Genomic DNA, 23378 nt, shown 5'->3' with positions numbered 1-23378 from the left:
ATACGTATATTCTAGAAGTTTCGAAATTATTACTCTATAATTAGGAAAATTTTTGAGATATAATGTAATTAACGCATACTACTTTTTAGACCTAACGGTTACATTATGCATTTACACCTTTCCATTACCTAATCCACCATTTTCTTATATATAAATCACTCATCTACTTCATTTCTTCTTCTTCTTCTTCCTTTTCTCACGAAACCCTAGAAAATTCCACAACCCCAAATTTACAGAGCCTAGATTCCATCTCCATCGTAGAAATCTTCCATCAATTTCGCCGATAAACCCCAATTCCCTACCCTAACGCAGCTCATTTGCTACAAATTTCTCTTTCTAAACCCTAGATCTGATCCACATTTCTGAATTACCTCAGTTTGAAAAAAAATTGACTGATTGAGGTGGTTATCGTTGAAATTTTCACGTATGGTGGACATGGGAAGGGTTGAAACAGAGGCAATTGCCAAACCCTCCTCATCGTCCTCATCTTCATCATCATCTGCGGTGACCACGTCAACATCGGTGACTGAGACGGTGAATGGTTCTCATGATTTTAAGATTACTGGGTATTCGTTGTCGAAAGGGATTGGGATTGGGAAGTATATCGCTTCTGATACGTTTATGGTAGGTGGGTATACGTGGGCGATTTATTTCTATCCTGATGGGAAGAGTACTGAAGATAATTCAACATATGTGTCGTTGTTTATTGCTCTAGCGAGCGAAGGAACGGATGTGAGGGCGCTTTTTGAGCTGACGCTGATTGATCAGAGTGGTAAGAGTAGGCATAAAGTGCATAGCCATTTTGGGAGAGCGTTGGAGAGTGGACCGTACACTCTTAAATACCGTGGAAGCATGTGGTGAGTTTCATGTACTATACACTGCTTGTTTTGGGTTGGTTTATGATTTTCCCTGACACCACGATCCTTTACTGGTGAGACTCGATAAATTGGTTAGTTTACTCCTTGTTTGGTGGTCAGTTTCCCGACCTCAATTCTTTCTGACTAAGGAAGTAAGCAATAATTGCTCATATATAATATTCTTGTAAGAAGAAAAGATTAAATAACAGTGTGACGTCCTCTTGTGCCATAATAATATAAATTCATCAATTTCTAGGAATAACACTTTCCTATGTTTAGATGACATTTCACTGCAGTGGACATTCTAAAATGTGATGTTGGTAGCTTTGGCTCAATCAAAATGTAGCTAGCAACAACAATAACATACCCCAATGTAATTAGACCTCACCCGGTCACCCCTCCCACCTTCCTGAAGTAGAAAAGCTGTTTCCAATAAATCCTCGGCTGAAAAAAATTTAGCTGACGAACTTAAATACGAATTGTTAATGAGTTGAAAATTTTATATATATATATGATATTTTATTGATCAATTAGCGAATATTTACTAGATATTAAAATATTAGATTTGGAGAATTAGTCACTCAATGTGAATTACATGTTAGAACAAACTATAAATATAACTAGTAGTAATTACATAGATCGAGAACACCTACATATTATATTGAAAATGCAACAAGGAGGTGCATACTTTTATGCGCCATAGTCATAATTGACACCTTATGGGAATGCATCTTAGGTTAAGTCCGGAAAGGGGACCTAACCTCATATTTATAGGCTTAAAAAGCCTTAATTTAGTATTTATTGGCTTAAAAGCCTTAATTTAGTGTGCCTCCCCATGATGAACTCACTAGTTTTCAACAGCCCTACACTATTGCAAGCCCACACATATGACATGAAATGGATACAGGCCCATATGGAATCCACACAAATACACAACTTGTGATTGTCCAACAATTATTAACATTCAACCCATTTTACTAAAAGATAATAAGTTAATGTTAAGTTCACATTGAATAAATAATCCTAACATTCTCTCAATTGGACAACATTAACCTATTATTACTCATAGTTAAACGGGTTGAATGATAGTAGTTGTTGGACAAGACGCATACTGTGTTTTTTGTGTGGATTCTAAAGGGGCTTGTATCCATTTCATGTCATATGTATGGACTGTCAATAGTGTAAGCCAGTTGAAATCGAGTACGTAATGGGTAGGCATACTAGTTAAGGTGTTTAAGCCTATAAATATGAGGTTAGGTCCCCTCTTCGGGCTTAACCTGAGGCTCATTCCCATCACAAGTTCATTGGTCTTCAATAGTCCTACACTATTGCTATCCCACATACATGGCATGAAAGGGATATAGGCCCGTATGGAATCCACACAAATATACAGTGTGTATCTTGTCCTACACCTACTAACATTCAACCCGGTTTACTAAAGCGTAACAATAATTTAATATTAACTCCACATTTAAGAAATGATTCTAACATTACAAACTTATAATTTTTAATAATTGAATCACAATTTTAGCTTCATTTTTTGAACTTGGTTTACAAATTCTTACTTCACATGCTTGTTCAATGCAATATCGTCTGTTCCTTTTTGCTCATGGTTATTTCCTTGCATACACATATGCTCTGTTATATTTTCCATCTGGCCTTTTTATTGGTTGTAGAATCACCCTTTGATTGTGCTTTCTGCTTAAATCTCGATAAACGTTGATACATCTCTTAGGCATTTTTGGTTTGGCTACACCTTTCTAAACAATCCATGTGTTTTACTGATCATATTCTTTCCTCAGTGACTTGAGAATTTTCCTTCCTTTTCATTTTTCCATTTTGATTTTATGTGACACAAAATTGAAGATTTTATGTATATGGGTGTATAATAAATTGAGATATATATTTTTATAGTAATGAAATGGCCAAAATGCTTACTTTTTCCTATGTGCTCAGCTCAAAGTTAGACTCTTGAAGATTTTCTAGTACTGGCTAGTGACACCTACTCTGCCTCTTTCAAATATATGGGATTGTGTTGTGATACACTTGTGCTTTTGTGACAACCGAGTGTTTTAGTCTTGTCTTTATTTATAGATTTGCTGAACTTTACTATAAGAAACTGCAGACAGCGTTATCCTTGTACGACTCACTGGTCATCGTCTCCCTAACCTTTACATGCTTATTCAATCTTATCGTTTTACTTCTATTTTCATTACTCAACTTAAGAAACGGCATATTGTTTCCATATGAGCTTTTGAAATTGAAGCTTGGTGGTGGTTTTCTTGTAGATTGAAATTCTTAGCTAGAATTTTGCATTTCAGTCTTAATACCAGAATGTTCACTAGCGAGATTCGACTTATAAGTTCTTAATTCACATCTTAACTTCTCTAGCCATGTTTGGAACGTTTCTTTTAATCGACACGCAGCTTGTAATAATCTACATGACCGAATTTGGGTTCTGCAGGGGATATAAGCGATTTTTTAAAAGAACCGCTTTAGAATCATCTGACTACCTGAAGGATGATTGCCTGCAAGTTCATTGCTGTGTTGGTGTAGTGAGGTCTCACACCGAAGGACCTAAAACATACTCCATTCCTCTATCTCCATCAGATATTGGACTGCATTTTGGACAGCTACTTGAAAGTGGGAAGGATACTGATGTGAACTTCGATGTTAATGGAGAGGTATTTGCTGCTCACAAATTGGTACTTGCTGCAAGGTCACCTGTGTTCAGAGCACAACTTTTTGGTCCAATGAAGGATCAAAATACAGAGCATATAAAAGTAGAAGACATGGAAGCCCCTGTTTTTAAGGTCAAAGCCTTGTACTACCTCCCTCCCCTTTCCTGCCTTTATGTTGATTTGACTGCTTGTAGTGTACTATCAATAACACAATCTGTAAGTTTTCAAGACACCACCTGTTAATAATCTGGAAAGCTATACTACTACAGAACTTCTAATTCTTCTATTCTCTCAGTTGTCATTGCTTCTTCTATCACAGTGTGATCTGGCAAATTTTTCAATGCTCCATTTATTTGTTATTTTTCTGCCTCTTTCTTTCAGGCATTGACCTGATCCCTACTTTAGGCATGATCAATGTTCTTTAAAGGCTCACTCGAGGTTCTTCTTGAGGTTAGATACAACATAAGCTACGCATTTTGCCTCCCTTTTGGTGCTATTCCAGTGTAGGCACAGAGGCTGAGCCAGGATTTTCAATTGGGGGGGAGGGGTTCAAAATCTGTAGAATAGACACATGAAGTTGCCGAAGGGGGTTCAACATCTTTTTTGTATGCATATAAAATTATTTTAACCATGTGTAAATAATATAATTTTCCGCCGAAGGGGGTTCGTACTATATATTGGTTTGGGTGATACATCAACTCTCAATAAATTATTAAGGAGTAGGAAAATATAAATACATAAAATTTATCTTTACATTTGATTTAGAAATTCAAGTTCGGTTTTGAACTTGATTTATTATATTTGCTCACATATTATGAGTGTAGTTTTTCTAATTCCTTTTTATATAATTGTTGTTCAAGTTCACATTTACTTTTTCCTGGCATTACGTATTTATATATTTATTTTTCTTTATTTTTTTTATGTCTTATGTACCCGCTTTTGATTACATGCTTTAATTAACATGCATATCTTCGGTTGTGGGTTATCTTGTCAAAGTAAAAAAATATTGCATATCTGGCATAATCATCGAAGCTGTTTAATTTGTTATGATATCAACAACAAGCTGTTAACATTTTTGATGTGATTCTCTACCTGGAATTCATTTTGCACTAAAATTTTAGTGCAAAATGAATTCCAGATAGAGAAGCCATACCTGGAATTCATTTTGCACTAAAATTTTTTTGGTTCCAATTTTGATGTGATTCTCTCTTTTCAGTTAACATTGTGATTTAATTTTGCGTTATTTGCTCAATTCTCGTGTATGTTGATGACAGGCTCTTCTTCATTTCATGTACTGGGATGTGCTGCCGGACATGGAAGAACTCACAGGGTTGAACACAAAATGGGCATCAACCTTGATGTCTCAACATCTGCTTGCGGCAGCTGACTGTTATGGGTTAGATAGGCTCAGGTTGCTCTGTGAGGCTAACCTGTGTGAGGAAGTTGCTATTAATACTGTTGCAACCACTTTAGCCCTGGCTGAACAGCACCATTGTTTCCAGCTGAAATCTGTCTGTCTCAAATTTGTTGCCATGCCAGAAAATCTAAGAGGTGCTCTTTTATCTTCTAATCAACTTATGTTAAAATGTTACATCAAAGTTGGGATTCAGTTCAATTATTTGGTTCAAGTACTTAAGTTTTTGTGGTTTGTTTACATTTATAATTTTGTCACCATGATCTACAAATAATCTGTTCTAAGTATAATTCTTAAAAGATATAATTCCCCTTCTAAATTTTTTTCTGTAATAGATGTGTTTCATGCGTGTTTAATCTCTCTTAAGTAAAATTTTTAGAAGTCCTGATCGCATTTTCAACAATTTTCTTTATGTACTGCTAAAAGAATTGTCCCTAAGTTAAACTTGGAAGGGGAGATGTCTGGCTACAGTTGCAGTCTATATTTAGTAAGCCCTTAAATGAGACATTATTGTTTTAGGCCAAACAAGGAAAAAAGAGTGAAATTGGGCTTGCTACTCTACAGTTTGTTGTTGTCATTTGTCAACTGGGGGTCATGGAATTAACTTGATTGGTCAACCTAATTGGTCTCAAGGCCATACAATACTTTCTTTAAAAGTCCATCACCTGCCCTCTCCCTCCATTTTCTGGGCAGTTGTTTACTGGAATTGGCTATGAGAGCTGTTTCTGATTGACCTTCATTTGCTTGTTTTGAATGTGTTGATGCCCTCCTAAAAGTGATTTTTGCTGCCAAAAGCACTTGGAAGTAAATTCACTTGTGGGGGAATTTCTTACTGCTGCTTTAGAAAATGTTGTTTCCAATTTCCATGCATATGGTTGAATTGAAGCATTGCAGAAACAAAAGTGAATTTTCATCATAGATTCCTTTTTTATGCAGCTGTAATGCAAACGGATGGTTTTGACTATCTGAGAGAAAGTTGTCCTCATGTCCTCACAGAACTGTTGGAGTATGTTGCTAGGGTAAATGAACATTCCAGCATCACCAACAAGCTAGGGAATGGGCTTGTCCTTGACGGCGGTGATTTCAATGGTCGACGCGTGAAACAAAGATTGTAGTTGAAGTTGTAACTTCATGATGCAGGCTGTAGTTTGACATAGATGTAAATTTGGGTCCGTCAGTGTCATTGATATTGTTGTAATCATCTATATAATTACCTTGTTCCTATTAATGTTTATTTGTGTATGGTTATTGTGCTACTTGAGGGTCTTGATTAGACAGCTTCTAACTCTTTGTCCATAAGGTTTCTCTTTATTTCCTTCAGTTATTTATCTGTTATTTTGGTTCTCTTTATTTCATTCAGTTATTTATTTGTTATTTTGGCTCTTGATTTTTCAGCTGAACATGTATTTTATTTGGTGTATTGTCATTCCATTCTATGTTAAATTAGGTCTGCATGATTTTTTTTTTTGTAAATGTCATTTTCTTAGGTTTATTTAAGTGGATAAGAGATCTTAATTTCTACGTTTTTTTTTGCTTTGCTGAATTTTGAACCGAGCACCTCATAGTTTGTCCCTAACTTTATTAATTCAGAACCTTAAATCTCATAATTTCTTGTGCTTTTTCTCTTCTCTATCAGCAGTTTCACTTCACTCCAGTAGTATTTATTTCAATAAAAAAGAAAAACAAATAATTTTGCATCTAAAACCCAGAGCTTTTTAGATATTATAAAAGAAATCGTTTAGTCTTTTCTTGTGCTATCATTTACTTTGTTCCAAAAGAGAAAAATAAAACAAAACAAATTCTTCTACTCTTTTCCTTAGAATTCCAGGGCAAAATTACAACTAAAAAAAACAGAGTACCTCCGAGCTTGTTCATATTAATTTATTATACATAAATATTTCATATATCTATTTTATTTACTATGCTCCTTTACTTTTATAAAAGGCGGGCAAAAGAAATATACGAGAGTAATACTCAAAAAAAATAAAATGAGGGCAAAAGAAATAAACGAGAGCAATAACAAAGCAGCAAAAGGTCTTCAAGTTATATATTCGATTGTTTGATTAAAACTTTTCTCCAATTTCATATTATTTCAAAAAAATTTGATATGATTAAAATAACTCTTAATCTATCTTAGGAAAAAAAAGCATTATATAAATTAAATAAAAATTGAAGTATTTTCAAACAAATATATATATATATATATATATATATATNATATATTGATTAAAACTTTTCTCCAATTTCATATTATTTCAAAAAAATTTGATATGATTAAAATAACTCTTAATCTATCTTAGGAAAAAAAAGCATTATATAAATTAAATAAAAATTGAAGTATTTTCAAACAAATATATATATATATATATATATATATATTTGTTTGAAAATACTTCAATTTTTATTTAATTTATATAATGCTTTTTTTTCCTAAGATAGATTAAGAGTTATTTTAATCATATCAAATTTTTTTGAAATAATATGAAATTGGAGAAAAGTTTTAATCAAACAATCGAATATATAACTTGAAGACCTTTTGCTGCTTTGTTATTGCTATATATATATATATATATATATATATATAGATTTTCAAGCAAATTAAGTCCAAATTCGGACGCAGCTAAAGTAGTCTCCCCTTTCAGCTGTACGACGCACTTCCACCTCCGGCGAAGTCGAACTGTAAGTTCTCCTCTTTAGATATCTCTGTAACCAAAAAAAAAACCCTGATTCTTCCTTCTAATAGTACTGAATTTCGGTTTTTGTTGCCATGTTTTGTACTGCTACGCACTATAAACAGATCCTTGACTTCGATTTCTCATGTTCCTTTGTGGTTTTTGTTTGGCGTCTTATGTAATAGATTGCTTTTTAAGTTGTGATGGTGTGTATTATGCTGGAAATGATCAAGTTTTGTTGATATTTAGCATTAGGAGAAACAAATAAGTCAGTGAAAGATGTTTTTTTTTTTTTTCATTTTTGTTGTTATTTTCCAGAATTTGGGATTGTAGGAAGTGAAAAGCTACAGTTGATTTCATTTCCTAATCAGCCGAAACAAGTATTTGAATAATATTCCCTTTATTTGCAATTTAGTCTAAACAAATGGGATATTAAGGTGTGTATAGTGTGCTATTGAGTTTTAGTTTATAGATTGGGGGCAGTTTTATAAAAAGCGAGGAAAACCGCACTTAAAGAGCGAGGCGAGGCGAAGCGCAGCCCCTGCTCTTTTATTTCTGAAGCAAGGCGACATTGAAAAAGCGCTTGCTTCTACTGTAGAAGCGAGAAGCGCAAGAAAAGCGAAAGCATGAAAAAGCGCTAATTACGGTTTTTTTTTTAAAAAAGTTGTTTTCTTTTAATTTCTGAAATCCTTAGGCGAAAGCGCTGCCGTAAGTTCTCTTCTTCTCTTCTTCTTTGTGACTGTTCTGCGACTTTTTTTTCAATTTTTGGTTTCTGTCAGTCTGCCACTGCTGTAAGTTCTCTTCTTCTTTGCGTGGCTGCTGCGTCTGATCCTTTTGTGATTTAATTTTTTTTTTTGCTTTATATGTTATGACTTATGAGGATTCTTGACTATCTATTTACTTTTAATCTAATAATATATTACCTCTATTCAGTTATTTAATATTTTTTTATTTTTATACTATATATTGCTTTACTTAAAAGAAGCTCGCACTTTGCTTCTCGCTTCTGTGAAGCGAGCCCTCGTCGCTTTTTTCCGCTTCTTTCTTCCCAAAACACTGGTTGGGGGCGAGTTCGAGGTGTTAAGGCCGTAAGGGGGTTAAGGGAGATGATGGGTAGAGAGTAGGGTCTCGGAGTATAGGGATGTTGACGAGGAAATCCATAGAGCTTTTGAGGATTCTCGAGAAGTGGAGGGTAACTTGTGCATGATTTAATATCTGCATATCTCACCTCCAAATCCCTCATAGTATTATGAGCTTTTATAATATCTCACAGTTTTTTTGAAGCAGATAGCTGCCAAGGATTACAGAGAACACAGTGTGATACTCCCTGAGAGATAAAAATGGTATTGCTACCTGATCCCTCTTTCTTAATGCTGTAGCCTGTATGTTCCTCTTTATACACGCCTAATTTGTATATAATTGGTGTCTGCTTTGTTTTCTTCAATTGTTCTTGACTAGAAAGTTTATTTACTGATCAATTCTGATTTGAGTTTTTTTCTCATGAATTTATTTGGTCTATGTTCTAACTTGGTTTTCCCCCTGGCCCTCTGTGTTTTCCAGTTGTTTTTCTCATACTTCAAGGATCTGGTGGGCAGGGAAGTGACTGTTGAACTGAAGAACGATTTGGCTATTCGAGGAACACTACATTCAGTTGATCAGTATCTCAACATTAAGCTTGAAAACACTAGGGTTGTTGATGAGGACAAGTATCCGCACATGGTAATTCCTCATTCTTTCTCTTGTATCTTTGTTCTTCGTATTTTCTATTGGTGGCTTTATCTGTGAAAATATGGTTTATTGCCTATATTTAGTTTGAAGATGCATTGCATCTTGCCTCTCTCTCACCTTCTCTTTTTATGTGTATATGATCTGTTGAAAACCTCTGTTTTTGGCTCTTCCTTTCTCAATTCAAGAATTCTTGGATTAGTTGTTTATGCTTTTGTGGTATGCAATAAAACAAATGGATATTTTCTCTTCCATAGTACTCCGGAGTTGTGAACCCGATAGTTTTGCTGGAAACTACTAATGTTGATTGTATATGTGAATCGAGAAGGTCAATTTGATTTATTAACTTCTCTGTGTGTATATGATTCTGGCAACTACTGCTCACTGTGATATGGGATCCTTAGTCTATATGGGGATGAGGTTTTCCTATCACTACGACTATGATTATTTGCGGCTTTCACCTAGAAATGTTTAAGCTCAGTGTTCTTTCATAGTTTTTGTTAGCTACGCTATGATCTGTTCACCTTTCTGTTGAATGAAGTAAGTACTAATGTTATGTAAGGAGGTCTGCCTTTACAGTCTTTGATCCTTTGGAAACTGATAATTTGTTTATTACAAGGCTAAGAAGTTGTAAGTTTGGGAATTAAATATCACTGTTGCGGTGCATTGCTGCAGAGGGTCTAAAGCTTACCTTAAATAGCAGATTATTAGCATGTCCTGACCTGATAGTTGCTCATAAGTCGAGATCCTGTGCTGAACCTTTGCTCTAATGCATGTGGTAGAATGAAAAATGATTGTCTATGATAGCATGTGTGGAGGAATAACTCCAATAAAAATACTTGGACTTTGGAAGTCTTAGAAGGCTCATGACAAGATCTCAAATAAGAAACTTCAAAAACAAGCTCATTGTTTTTAATTGTAAAGACGAAGTGCCTAGTATTGGAAGAAGAGCTCAAGCCAAGAAGAATCTTTTGTCTTAGTGTTATAGCTATTTTATTGGCTGAATTGAAGTCCAAGATGAGGTAGGATATGGGGTTCAAGAACCAGCCGTTGAAGGAGGCCCATGTCATTTTAATTTAGGATTAATTTAGCCACCTAAATTGTGCCAAACTTGCATCCCATGAATCTCCCACTTAGGCCACATTGTAGCCAAAATGACCCATTAGGTGTGCAAATTGTAGGAGAGTTGCTGCTCAAGTTGCTTGCAAGTTGTCTTCAAGGTTCTAAGAGTTTCCTTAATTTTAGGCACTAATTAGGGGAGCCTAGCGCATGTCTCCCTTGATTTTAGGAATTACTCGAACCTTCATATTTTAGTGGGATAATAACTAGGATAAAATATGAAATCTTTGACTAATCCCTAAAAATAGGGAAACCATGTGTTGGGCTACCTTAATTACTTAGAACCTACAATTAAAGAACATCTTGAAGATAACTTGCAAGCAACTTAAGCAACAACTCTCCTATCAATTTGTACACCTGTGTGATCCTTCTTGGATAGCAAGGAAGCTCATTTTAAGGGTTAAAATGTGCCCCAAGTGGGAGCTTTGCTAGGTGCATGTTTGGCACAATCCAGGTGCCTAAATTGGTCCAAAGTGCACTGGTTTGGACCTCCTTCAAAGGCATGTTCTTCGTCTTTGGCTTCAATTTGGCCCACAAAAATAGCTAGAACACTTGCGCAAAAGACCCTCTTGGCTTGAACTCTTCTCCCAAAACTAGACACTTCTTTCTTTGCAATTGAAGCCCAATTAGCTTCTTTTTGAAGTTTCTTATTTGAGATCTTGTCATAAACCTTTTAAGAGCTTCATCAAAGTTCTTTATTGTATTTATGCTTCCGTGGCTGCTATCAGCCTTCCTCTAGATACACTACCACATGTTTTTATGGAACTCTTTGATGAAATTCTTTTGTTGTTTCAACAGGTTGAATTTGTTGTGTAGTTGCTGCCTTTTTGGTCTCACCAATTTGAACCAAAACTTATGTGATTGTGTTAATTTCCAGCATGTCACAATTCCAGTCTTATTGTCTAGGACTTCTTTTCTATCTGGTTTTCTAGAAGTACGAATTATAAATGGAGCTACAATCTCTGTCAGTCCTTATATTTTGACTAGATTCACAAATTGGAACGAGAAGCGACTGTCTAGATGATGTCAGAGAACGCAATTGGGCTTTGGCTGATTAAGCCTCACTCGCCCTGGCCAAGCAAAGTCAATGGTGAACTTCATATTCCCCCTTTCACCTTTCTACTCTTTTCCCACTAAGTTGGATTCCCTCTCCTTTTGTCTTCGTGCATCGTTTTTCCTTTACATTCACTCACCAGCCTCACCTGCTTCTGATTTAAAGAGAACAGAAGTTCACCTGTTTCTCATGTCCCATGGGATGTGGTGGTACACACCCACTTCCTTGTAGTCTGTAGAGCTGGGAAAACAGATCTAGCTAGAGCTTCCACGTGATTATTTTATACATCTGAATTACAAACATTAAATGAAAGATGATGTATCATAAGAAAATGATGGTTTCTTTCCGTTCCTTGTATTTTATATGAGAAGTTATATAGACATCAACCATTCCCTATATACACACTATCCCTATTCTTTTGAATATCCATGATTCCGGTAGCAACCTTCTTGCATTGATCAATTTTTCCGAAAGTGTGCAAGAGTATGAATGATATTGAAACTATATTCCAAAGTAGAATCTACTAGTAAGTAGCAGCCTGTAGTTATTCACCTAATAAATCCGACCTGACAGCTTAAAATTTGCCTTTATGCAACTAGTGATATGTGTGTTGACTGCTGTATCACAATGTACATGTACACGTACACTTGCGACTTACGAGCCTATGAAAACGAAAATGGAAGTTGAGAAAAGGAGTGAGAAACATGGATATGTAGTATGTTCCCCTTGTCTTTTCCTCCCCACTGTCATCACCCCTTCTGTTTCCCCCTCTATTATTTATGAATATTAGTCCTTCTCTGATCTGAATGCTAATACATACGTCCTATGTTTCTTTGATGGCAATAGAGGTCCGTGAAGAACTGCTTCATCAGAGGATCGGTGGTCAGGTATGTGCAGTTACCTCCTGATGGAGTTGACATTGAACTGCTTCATGATGCTACGAGGAGAGAAGCTCGGGGTGGCTGAATTCTAGAGTTCGAAATTGGTCTATTCACATTTCAGCGGATAAGTCAGCAGCAGTATACTGATTTTTCTTACAGGATGCATTTTGCGCGTAGTGGTTTTCTTCATCATCTTAAAATTTAGTATGCAGATGTTATGAATGCCCGTAATGTGAAAATTGTTGATATGATTTCTGTCTTTTGACCAAATTAAGAATGTTTAAAACTGAATTCAGTGTACGAGACCCCTCCAAATTACTCCTAAGGTTTGCTATTGTCTGCTACATTTTTTCCATTGTATTCACTCTAATTACTGCAGGATTGACATAATACTAAAAATTATGCTATAGCCGCACTGAGATGAGAAGTAATGGGAGAAAACAATTTAGTACTAAATTTTACTCAAAATCACTATGAAAGAATGTCGGAATTCATGTGGAAATTTCAGAAGCCAGATGAAGAGCTGATTAACGAGTTTCACAGCAAAATTCGATTTGAAAAACGGAGTTCTACTATTGATATATTACCTGAATGTCTCATTCATAAAATACTCTGTTTTCTTAGTTTTAAAGAGGCAACGCGGATGAGTGTTCTCTCCAAAACATGGCTTCAAGCATGGTCGACTCTTCCCAACTTGGATTTTACCGTTGATAATTCTAAAGTTAATGATATGATAATAATGGATGATATCATGAATAGATATAGGGACGGAAAAATCCCTACAGAAAAGTTTGAATTATTAGAGAAGAAACATAATGGGTCCTTTAGAAATTGTCTAGCTTATCATCTGATTAATAAGTGGCTTGAGATTGCACTTGCGAATGGTGTAAAAGATCTTAAACTTTACTTAACATTATATCCCTTGCCTATTTTATCAATCTTGGTTGTAAATTCTTTAAGAGAATTGGTTATAAACTCTTGTACTCTTTCCCCTGTTTTTTTTATCTAGTGTTGTTGTGAATTGCACTTCTTTAAGAAAGCTTTCACTATCTTATGCACAGTTAGACGAAGACATGCTTCAGACTCTACTTAATAGCTGTCCGTTGATTGAATCTTTCATCTTTGAGTGTTGTGTGGGCTTGAAAACGATTAGTCAGCTTGACGATTTAAATGTCTATTGTAATACACGGCTGGGAAGGAAGTATCCAACGTTTGTGAAAGCTTTGCTATGGAGCTGTGATCCTAGAAGACTTAACCTGCAATCAACAAGAGAAACACTTGAATTTTTCGTTGCTCATTTGATGTACGAATATGAAGAAATCGAGAAGTAAACGCCTATGAATTTGATAGGAGGAAGAGAAAAATGGGGAGCAGGGCCTTCAAAAGTGGTATACATGTTATATTTCATTTGATTTGTGATGCAGATTTTTCTATCACAAAAATTGAAATTGCAGTTATTTATTAACAAAGTTATTGCAATCAACTTTTTTACTTGTTGATTTTGTAATCTGATACTTGAAATACAGAGAGCTTTACTTCTTAAAGTCTTCCATCATGAGGATCAAAGGTTCTATTGCTGTCGTAAAATGATTTCTTGGTATACGAATTGCTGGTTTCTGTGTAATCGACTAATCGTTGGTTTAACTTTCTAAGTGAAAAGATTTGCTGAAATCGTTTTCCTTGCAAGATCTTTTAATAAAAGAGTTGAATCAAGAGGAGGTATTGTTGGTTTCATGTGAATTACGAATAATTACAGGTAGAGGCGAACCCAGGATTTTAAAACTCCGGGTGCACCAATATTAAGCTAAGAAGAAAGGTTATAGCTTGAATAGAATCTTAGTCGCGGGATGAATGTTTGAATGTGTGCCCGTTGTTTTACTTTTTATGGGACACTATTAATTATATCTAGGTTCTGTCAATTATTGAAGATAGATATACATATATACACATAATTTTTTTCAAAGTTAACGAGTGCACGTGCAACTCATAAAAACATGTAGGTCCGTCTCTGGTTACAAGACCACAAATAGTGTTTCAAAACTTCAAGTTTTTCTTATGCATATGTTTTCAATATCTTGTTCAATGTCGATTCTTTTTCCGGTACCTTTTTGTGTAATTGTTGGTTAAAGCATAAGTACAACATAATGTTATTACTCCATTTTAAAAAAAAAATCTAGAGGGTAATAAAACCCTGACAAAGATTTCACAATTTGTTTTCTTCTTTTCTTATTCATAGTTCTTTCTTTTTATTTCTCATATTTTCACACTAAATATTAAATTAGAATAAAAAGAAAAACTCAAATAATAATACGCAAATAGACCTATAAGAAAGATATTTAAAACTCAAATTAAATGTTAAATCAAAAAGGTTAAAAAAAAAAATCACGTGCTGGAAGAATCAAATATAATTAGAAGGATAGAATATACCCCTACATTGATTTTTATTTTTTTTAAAGTTCAGAATTAATATTTTCACTTCCATTAGATTTCACCACGATTCTCTCCTATATCGCAGGGACTGTATCCCAAATACAACCCATCACGTGTCTAATATAAAATCGAGGAGTTTGATTATTGTTCAAAGTTGAGATGAATTTAAAAGTTAAAGTCACCCGCTCTATATAGGTCTTTCTTTTGTTATGCATAACCTATAAATTCAAAAAACCTCTAATGGGAGGAAAAAACAACTGAGAATCAAAATCACAAGGAAATAATGTTTGAATTCGCTCGTAGAGTCAGGCAGAAATTGCAGAAGCGAGGCGAAGAGTTGATTGGCGGAGTCGAAAAATGGGGTTTTAAGGTACGGTTGTACAATAGGACACCTTCCATTGATATATTGTCGGAATGTCTCATTCATAAAATACTCTGTTTTCTTAGTTTTGAAGAAGCAACTCGGATGAGCATTCTTTCCAAAACATGGCTGCAAGCCTGGTCGAATCTTCCAAACTTGGATTTCACAATTGATTATTTAAAAGACAATGATATGAAAATAGTGGATGATATCATGAAGAGATATTGGGACGGAAAAATCCCTATCGAAAAGTTTGAATTATCAGTTGAAACGTTCTTTGAAAATTCTCACGAAGTTTTACTTGTCCCTATGATTGATAAGTGGCTTGGCGTTGTACTTAGAAATGGTGTAAAACACCTTACCATATCATCATACCCCTTGTTTATTTTCTCAATCTTGGCCGTAAACTCTGTGAGAAAGTTAGTTCTGGAATATTGTACTCTTTTGCCTAGTGTGGTTGTTGTGAATTGCAATTCTTTGAGAAAACTTTCTCTATCTTATCTAACATTAGACGAAAACATGCTTCAGACTCTACTTAATAGTTGTCCGTTGATTGAATCTTTCACCTTTGTCAGTTCTTGGGGCTTGGAAACAATGAATACTCAAAAGATTAAGTCGGTTTCCCTGAAGTTTTTGAAGATTCAGCATTGTGGAGGAATATGGGAGATTGATGCACCAAACTTAGTGTCACTTAAGTATACATGGGAAGACATTCCTCAAATTAAAATTGTGAGTGAGTCAAGTCAACTAAAGTACTCAAGAATCGTTTTTGAATGCTTAGAGAGTGACAATGTAAATGCAGCATGGTTTTGTAAGTTGAGGAAGTTTCTAACAAATTCGATCTCTTGGTCTGAGTTTTGGATTAGTTCTCACAGATGCAATAACATCAACATTCAAAATTTGCAACTGGACCATAAAGATTCTAATCCCCGTGTGGACGTTTTATATGTCAACATTATAGGGAAGGACGAGAATAGCCCAACGTTTGTGGATGCTTTGGTATGGAGTTGTCAGCCTAGGATACTCAACTTGAATTCAACAAGAGAAAAGATCACATTTTTCTTTGATCATTTGATGAATATGAAGAATTCGAGTCATTCTACTTCTCAACTTAGTCAAATAAAAGAAGTAAAAGCCTACAAATTTGATCCTAGATACTATAAGAAGGAGAGTTGGCGTCCAGTCGAACACAAAAGTGGGGAGCTGGCAATAACGAACACTGAAAAGTGGGAAACGTGTTATTTTTTACTAGATTGGTGATGCAGTTTATTCATTAGTAAAGTTCTTTAATTTTTATTTTTCAGGTCAGATCCTAGATACTTTAAGAACTTCAAATTTAAGATTTCGCATCAGTTCTTTATTTGAAAGTAAAGTAGCCTTTTATCAAACATGATTAAGTTGGAAATATCAATGCGCAAGAACAGTATGTTTGATTTTCAGTAATTCCTTTGTAGTTTATGTGGATTTGTTGTACATCCTTTTGGCTTATAGATGTGGCTCGATTTCTCATATGTTGTGGTTATTTCTCTCCGTCAAAGTTCACAGATATTTTAGCAATGTACATCATGTCTGAACCAGAATAGTGAAAACGACAGATCCCATATCAAGTCCTGTCATATAATTGTAAAAGTTGGATGAGTATGAACTTTACAAGCAATATAATAACTCTGTCTTGACTCGTTATGTTTCTATCGACACCCCGATATATAATTCTGTTTTGGACTTGTGATATCTGTTGTACTTCTTGCTGTTTCATATTGGTACAGTGATGTCCTTCTTCTAAGATGCTCTCGAGCACTTTGCATGGAAACGTGTGTGTCTGTAAACCATTTGACAGGATGTTCATATTTTATAGATGTAATCAGATAGTTAGCTATCCCTAACTGTCAAAATTGTGTACAATAGCATCTCTTTAGAGTGCCTGTATTACACCAGTCTTCGTATCATAATGAAGAACTTGAGCCAATGTTGGTTTACTTTAGACATATTGCACAACACCATGACGTCAACAGAAAAAACATCCTGATTTTGTTTTGTTTTTTCCGACAAATTGCTGTTTCAACTTCTTACTTGTTCAATTTGTAGCTGATACTTGATGGAGTAGCTTTTATTTACCAGTTTTAAGGGAGACATTGTTGGTTTCTCGTGCAGTACTTATCAGATCGATTACAACACCACATGGTTCTGTTCTGAACTTCAATTTCTCAATATATTCGTTAACGATGACTTCTCTTCGGTACCTGACTAAATTTTTGTCTATAATTGTTCATTTTAATCTGCGTAAGTTAACAAATAATGGCATGGATCATGGATGAGCCTTTTCTCAAACGAAAATGACATAGATGAGCCGAACTTTTAACAGATGACATAGATGAGTCTTTTCTCAAAGTTCAATGACATATTTGAGCCTTTTCCCTTTCAAAAATATTCCATTATTGACAACCAAATATTGTTTACCTATACAGATATTAGAGAATAAGAGAGATGAAAATAATAATCATGAATAATAACACAAGATTTTGTGAAAAATGATTAGAAAATTATTCTACTTATTTTGTTTAAAATAAATAGAAATTATATATAATATAAAAGATCCTACATAGATGGAACTTGGAAGATTGAAAATGTCATAGCAACCTCCAGAGGTACTTTCTCTTATAAATCTATAAATCTCCATCAACATTAGGATCTCATCTGATCATGGTTGACATATTGCCCGAATGTTTCATTCAAAAAATAGTCTTCTCTTAGTTTTGATGAAGCAACGCGGATGAGCATTCTCTCCAAAACATGGCTTGCAAGCCTGGTCGACTCTTCCCGATTTGGAATTCAATAAATTTTGCAAAGGCGATATACAGATATTAGACACAATCATGGAGAAATATAGAAATGGAAAAATCCCTATAGAAAAGTTTGATATATCAGCTCTTAGGCGATTCTCATGATGTTTTGTCTTTGATTGATAAGTGACTTGACATTGTACTTCAGAATGGCGTAAACAATATTGTCCTTAACTATAATTATAACAATCTTGGCAGCTAAATTTTTTAGAAAATTGGTTCTGAAGAGTTGTACTCTTTTGCCAATTTCGTTATCTGGTGGTGCTTTGAATTGCAATTCTTTGAGAAATCTTTCTCTATCATATGTAAAATTAGACGAAAACATGCTTCAGACACTACTTAATAGTTGTCCCTTGATTGTCTCTTTCATCTTTGAGTATTATACGGACTTGGAAACACTTGAGCTAGTGAATCTTCAAAAGATCAAGTCGGTTTCCCTGAAGGTCTTGAAGATTCGGAATAGTGGGAGCATATGGGTGATTGATGCTCCGAATTTGGCGTCGTTTGAGTACACGGGGAATCAAATCCCTGAACTTCATATTATGAGTGAGTCAAGACAACTGAAGCACTCAAAAATCATTCTTCACCACTTAGACAAAATAAATGCCGATTGGTTTTGTAAGTTGAGGAAGTTTCTATCAAATTCGACCTCTTGGTCTCAAGTTTCCCTTTTTTTTCATGAATGCACGGAGATTAAAATGAAAGATATGCAACAACATCATAGAGTTGATACTGTTGGGAAAACGCGGACAAGCACAAAAATATATATGGTAAAAGTAATGGAAATAAAATGGGAAAATAACGACACCAAGAATTTTACGTGGAAACCCTTCTGAATAAGGGAAAAAACCACGGACTAAGAGGAGCAATTGATATTACTATAGTAAGGAATTTTACACTGTGTAGTTACGAATACAATACTCAAAGTGACTACTACACACTCAAAAGGAACAACACTCTTTTGGTTTCCGTCTTACTAAAATATCGCTCACATTCTATTTTTCTTCACAGACTATTTTCTTGTATAGTCTATGGAATACCTCACTTTGCTCTCAAAATGGTTTTTCTCTCTAACTTGGTGTATTCTACAAATGAGCAAGAATGCTCTATTTATAGAAGGATAAAACCATGTCTATGTCACTAATGACATATGTAAACATAGCAAAGTCAAGAATGGTTGCAAATCTTACCAATTTGCCAACTACCAAATCTTTTATTTTCAACTCCAATTACTATTCCTTTTTAACAATTGCTTGTACCAATTGAATAGCTAAAGTTGACTAAAAAATGGGATGGATTCAACAAATCTCCCCCTCCAGTCCCATTTACTGGAAGAAGGTATCTTCAACTTCTTTAGAGAGAGCTCATACCCACAAGTTCTTTGCATAACTCGAACTTGTCTTTCGGCATCATCTTGGTCAGCATATCTGCAGGATTTTCACTTGTGTGAATCTTTTTGACGTGAAATGATTCATTCTCCACTTTCTCACGAATCCAATGATATCTGATGTCGATGTGTTTTGTTCTTGCATGGTACATGGAGTTCTTGCTCAAGTCTATTGCACTCTGGCTGTCACAATAGACAATATACTCCATCTGATTCAAACCAAGCTCTTGAAGAAATCGCTTTAGCCATATCATCTCCTTGCCGGCTTCAGTAGCCGCAATATACTCAGCTTCAGTTGTAGATAGTGCAACACATTTCTGCAACTTTGACTGCCATGATATAGCTCCCCCTGAAAAAGTAAACAAATATCCAGTAGTGGATTTTCTGTTATCAAGGTCACCTGCCATATCAGAATCTGTATAGCCTTTCAAGATTGGATTTGATGCTCCAAAACACAAGCATTCATCTGAGCTTCCTCTAAGATACCTGAGTATCCATTTCACAGCTTCCCAATGCTCTTTTCCCGGATTTTCGAGAAATCTACTGACAACACCAACTGCGTGAGCAATATCAGGTCTAGTGCACACCATTGCATACATTAGACTTCCGACAACGGAGGAATATGGAACTTTGGCCATGTTCTCTTTTTCCTCCCTAGCTGTAGGACACATCTTCTTGCTCAACTTCATATGACCAGCAAGAGGTATACTAACAGGCTTAGCATTCTTCATATTGAAGCGCTCCAGTACGCGTTCAATGTACTTCTTCTGGGACAAATAAATCTTCCTTTTATCTCTAAGACGAGTAATTCTCATGCCCAAAATTTGCTTGGCATGACCCAAGTCTTTCATAGAAAAAGACTTACACAACTCTTTCTTCAGCTCGTCAATCTTGGAAGTATTCTTGCCCACAATCAACATATCATCCACATACAACAAAAGGATGATAAAATCATTGTCAGAAAATTTTTGTACAAATACGCAATGATCTGAAGAAGTCTTCTTATAGCCTTGCTCCCCCATAACAGATTCAAACTTTTTGTACCACTGTCTGGGAGCTTGTTTTAGGCCATAGAGACTCTTTTTGAGTTTGCATACAAAATTTTCTTTACCATCTACTTTGAAGCCCTCAGGTTGTTCCATATAAATCTCTTCTTCTAGGTCACCGTGAAGGAAAGCCGTCTTCACATCCATCTGCTCAATCTCTAAATTAAGACTAGCAGCCAAACCTAGAACTGTGCGAATCGAGGACATTTTCACAACAGGAGAAAATATTTCGTCAAAGTCAATACCTTTCCTTTGACCGAATCCCTTAACAACCAATCTAGCTTTGTACCTGGGCTTCAAGTTGTGTTCTTCAACTTTAACTTTGAACACCCACTTGTTCTTCAAAGCTCTCATGCCCTTGGGCAATTTTACCAACTCATAAGTGTGGTTCTCATGCAAAGACTTCATCTCGTCTTGCATGGCTTCAATCCATTGATTCTTGTGCTCATCTTCCATGGCCTCCTCATAACATTCAGGTTCTCCCCCGTCAGTGAGTAACACATACTCATTGGGTGAATAACGGGAGGAAGGAAACCGCTGTCTTGTGGACCTCCGAAGCGGAATATTTGATTCGTCCACAACTTCATGAGCAACAGGATCATCAATAACAATATCATTGTTATTATCAACATCAACATGTTGATTCGATACATGATTCTGGGCGTCACCATGATTATCAAACCCAACAACATCATGCACACTTGTGTGAGGAACTTCATCATGATGAACTATACCATCAAAATTTGAAGATTCTACCTTCTCCGCTTTGTCAATATCTTCAATTGTTTGATTCTCCATGAAAATAATATCACGGCTTCTCACAAGTTTCTTTTCAATTGGATCATATAGCCTGTAACCAAATTCATCTAGGCCATATCCAATGAAGATGCATTGCCTTGTCTTGGCATCTAATTTTGACCTCTCATCTTTTGGCACATGTACAAAAGCTTTGCAACCAAATACTCTCAAATGGTCATAGGAAACATCCTTTCCATACCAAACACTATTTGGTACATCACTTTGCAAAGCAACAGCAGGAGATAGATTAATAACATGTGCAGCGGTCAATAAAGCCTCACCCCAAAATGAGTTTGGCAACTTTGCTTCAGAAAGCAAACATCTAACTCTTTCCATCAAGGTCCTGTTCATCCTCTCAGCCAAACCATTAAGCTGAGGAGTCTTGGGAGGAGTCTTCTGGTGTCTAATACCTTGATGCTTGCAGTATTCGTCAAATGGTCCACAATATTCACCACCATTATCAGTACGAATACATTTCAATTTCTTTCCAGTTTCTCTTTCAACTGAAGCCTGAAACTGCTTAAAGACACCTAACACTTGGTCTTTAGTCTTCAAGACATAGACCCAAAGTTTTCTCGAGCAATCATCAATGAAAGTGACAAAGTAAAGTGCACCACCCAATGTCTTTGTCTTCATTGGACCACATAAATCAGAGTGCACTAACTCAAGCAACTCTATCTTTCTCGAAGGAGGGTAGGACTTAAAGGAAACTCTATTTTGTTTACCAGCCAAGCAGTGCTCACATTTTTCTAATTTAGAACTTTGGAAATTTGACAATAATTTCTTCTTGGCTAGAATATTAAGTCCTTTCTCGCTAATGTGGCTAAGCCTCTTGTGCCATAATGTTGAAGAGCTATCGCTCTCAACCGCATTCACCATATCAACACAAGCAGAGGCCGTAGTCCAGTATAGACCACGACGTTTGTTACCACGAGCCACAACCAAGGAACCCTTAATGAGCTTCCATTTTCCATCACCGTTGGTACTAACATATCCTTCATCATCTAAAACACCAACAGAAATTAGGTGCAGACGAACATCAGGAGCATGTTTCACATTGTTCAAAACTAGTTTAGTTCCAACACTAGTTTCCAAACAAATTGTACCAATACCAACCACCCTAGAAACAGTCTCATTACCCATACTCAAGGTTCCAAAATCACCAGGAGTATAGGAAGAGAAAAAATCCTTCCTTGATGTCACATGAGATGCGGCACCAGTGTCCACAACCCAGCTTGACTCATCACAAGCAATATTTATCATGTTTGCATCAAGAACGGTAACAAGATCTTCGGTGGTGACGGTGGCTAGGCAATTTTCATTGCCATCTTCTTTAGTTTCCTCTTTGTTTTTGTTCTCCCTCTTCAACTTCCTGCAGAACTTCTTTGTGTGCCCTTTCATGCCACAATGATAGCACTCAATATCCTTAAGTCTGCCTTTGGATTTGCTCCTATTTTGTTCTCTATGCTGAGAACCACGAGTTTTATTTCTCCCCCTGGGGCCAGTTATCAGGACATCCGACGAAGAGGAACCTTGAGTTTTTCTTCTCATCTCTTCGTTCAAGACACTACTCTTGGCGGAATCCATAGAGATCACACCATCCGGAGCAGAATTTGACAATGACGTTCTAAATGTTTCCCATGAATCTGGTAGGGAACCAAGTAGAAGCAAGCCTTGAATTTCTTCATCAAATTTGATGCCCATAGCAGATAATTGGTTCATTATCCCCTGAAAATTATTCAGATGGTCTGTCATCGGAGAACCATCATGATACTTCAAACTCAACATCTGCTTTATTAAGAACATTTTGTTGTTGCCAGTCTTTCGAGCATACAAACTTTCAAGATGCTCCCATAGGGTTCGAGCATGTGTTTCCCCAGAAATATGGTTCAACACATTATCGTCGACCCATTGCCTAATGAATCCACAGACCTGTCTATGCAACAGATTCCACTCTTCATCTGTTTTATTATCAGGCTTTACAGTGGTAAATACTGGTTTGTAAAAATTCTTAACATAAAGCAGATCTTCCATTTTCCCCTTCCAAATGGCATAATTAACACCATTCAAAGTAACCATTCTACTTGTGTTGGCTTCCATTGTTTTCCCCAAA

At 35.8% G+C, this 23378-nt stretch overlaps 3 protein-coding genes and 1 pseudogene across 4 annotated transcripts; all 4 read left to right on the top strand.

Moving 5' to 3' along the window:
* The first annotated feature begins 113 nt into the window (after positions 1-113).
* On the top strand, positions 114-6305 carry LOC107031361 (BTB/POZ and MATH domain-containing protein 2-like). Its single transcript, XM_015232694.2, has 4 exons — positions 114-857; positions 3322-3670; positions 4813-5089; positions 5889-6305. Exons 1-4 carry the CDS (start codon positions 427-429, stop codon positions 6065-6067), a joined length of 1236 nt encoding a protein of 411 aa, XP_015088180.1. The 5' UTR covers positions 114-426; the 3' UTR covers positions 6068-6305.
* Positions 6306-7500: 1195 nt separating this feature from the next.
* On the top strand, positions 7501-12750 carry LOC107031362 (sm-like protein LSM2). Of its 2 annotated transcripts, none has more exons than XM_015232695.2 (4): positions 7501-7631; positions 8912-8967; positions 9185-9343; positions 12369-12750. In XM_015232695.2, exons 2-4 carry the CDS (start codon positions 8965-8967, stop codon positions 12486-12488), a joined length of 282 nt encoding a protein of 93 aa, XP_015088181.1. In that variant the 5' UTR covers positions 7501-7631; positions 8912-8964; the 3' UTR covers positions 12489-12750. The 2 variants fall into 2 exon arrangements, with proteins under 2 accessions (XP_015088181.1, XP_015088182.1); XM_015232696.2 differs by having other exon boundaries at positions 7568-7631; positions 8898-8967.
* A 2332-nt stretch (positions 12751-15082) lies between these two features.
* Positions 15083-16526, top strand: LOC114073980 (F-box/FBD/LRR-repeat protein At1g13570-like). Its single transcript, XM_027911826.1, has one exon. It carries the CDS (start codon positions 15117-15119, stop codon positions 16452-16454), a length of 1338 nt encoding a protein of 445 aa, XP_027767627.1. The 5' UTR covers positions 15083-15116; the 3' UTR covers positions 16455-16526.
* A 1289-nt stretch (positions 16527-17815) lies between these two features.
* On the top strand, positions 17816-18870 carry LOC114073982 (annotated as a pseudogene).
* Positions 18871-23378: the final 4508 nt, after the last annotated feature.

Source organism: Solanum pennellii, chromosome 9 (assembly GCF_001406875.1).
Source record: "Solanum pennellii chromosome 9, SPENNV200".
Taxonomy (NCBI): Eukaryota; Viridiplantae; Streptophyta; class Magnoliopsida; order Solanales; family Solanaceae; genus Solanum; species Solanum pennellii.
This window is presented reverse-complemented; position numbering and strand designations above follow the sequence as displayed.

Coding starts and splice junctions, on each gene's coding strand:
- LOC114073980 (XM_027911826.1), top strand. CDS start 15,117: ATGTTTGAATTCGCTCGTAGAGTCAGGCAGAAATTGCAGAAGCGAGGC.
- LOC107031362 (XM_015232695.2), top strand. Junction 9,344..12,368: donor AGGACAAGTATCCGCACATG/GTAATTCCTCAT, acceptor TGATGGCAATAG/AGGTCCGTGAAGAACTGCTT.
- LOC107031361 (XM_015232694.2), top strand. CDS start 427: ATGGTGGACATGGGAAGGGTTGAAACAGAGGCAATTGCCAAACCCTCC. Junction 3,671..4,812: donor TGGAAGCCCCTGTTTTTAAG/GTCAAAGCCTTG, acceptor TGTTGATGACAG/GCTCTTCTTCATTTCATGTA. Junction 5,090..5,888: donor CATGCCAGAAAATCTAAGAG/GTGCTCTTTTAT, acceptor TTTTTTATGCAG/CTGTAATGCAAACGGATGGT.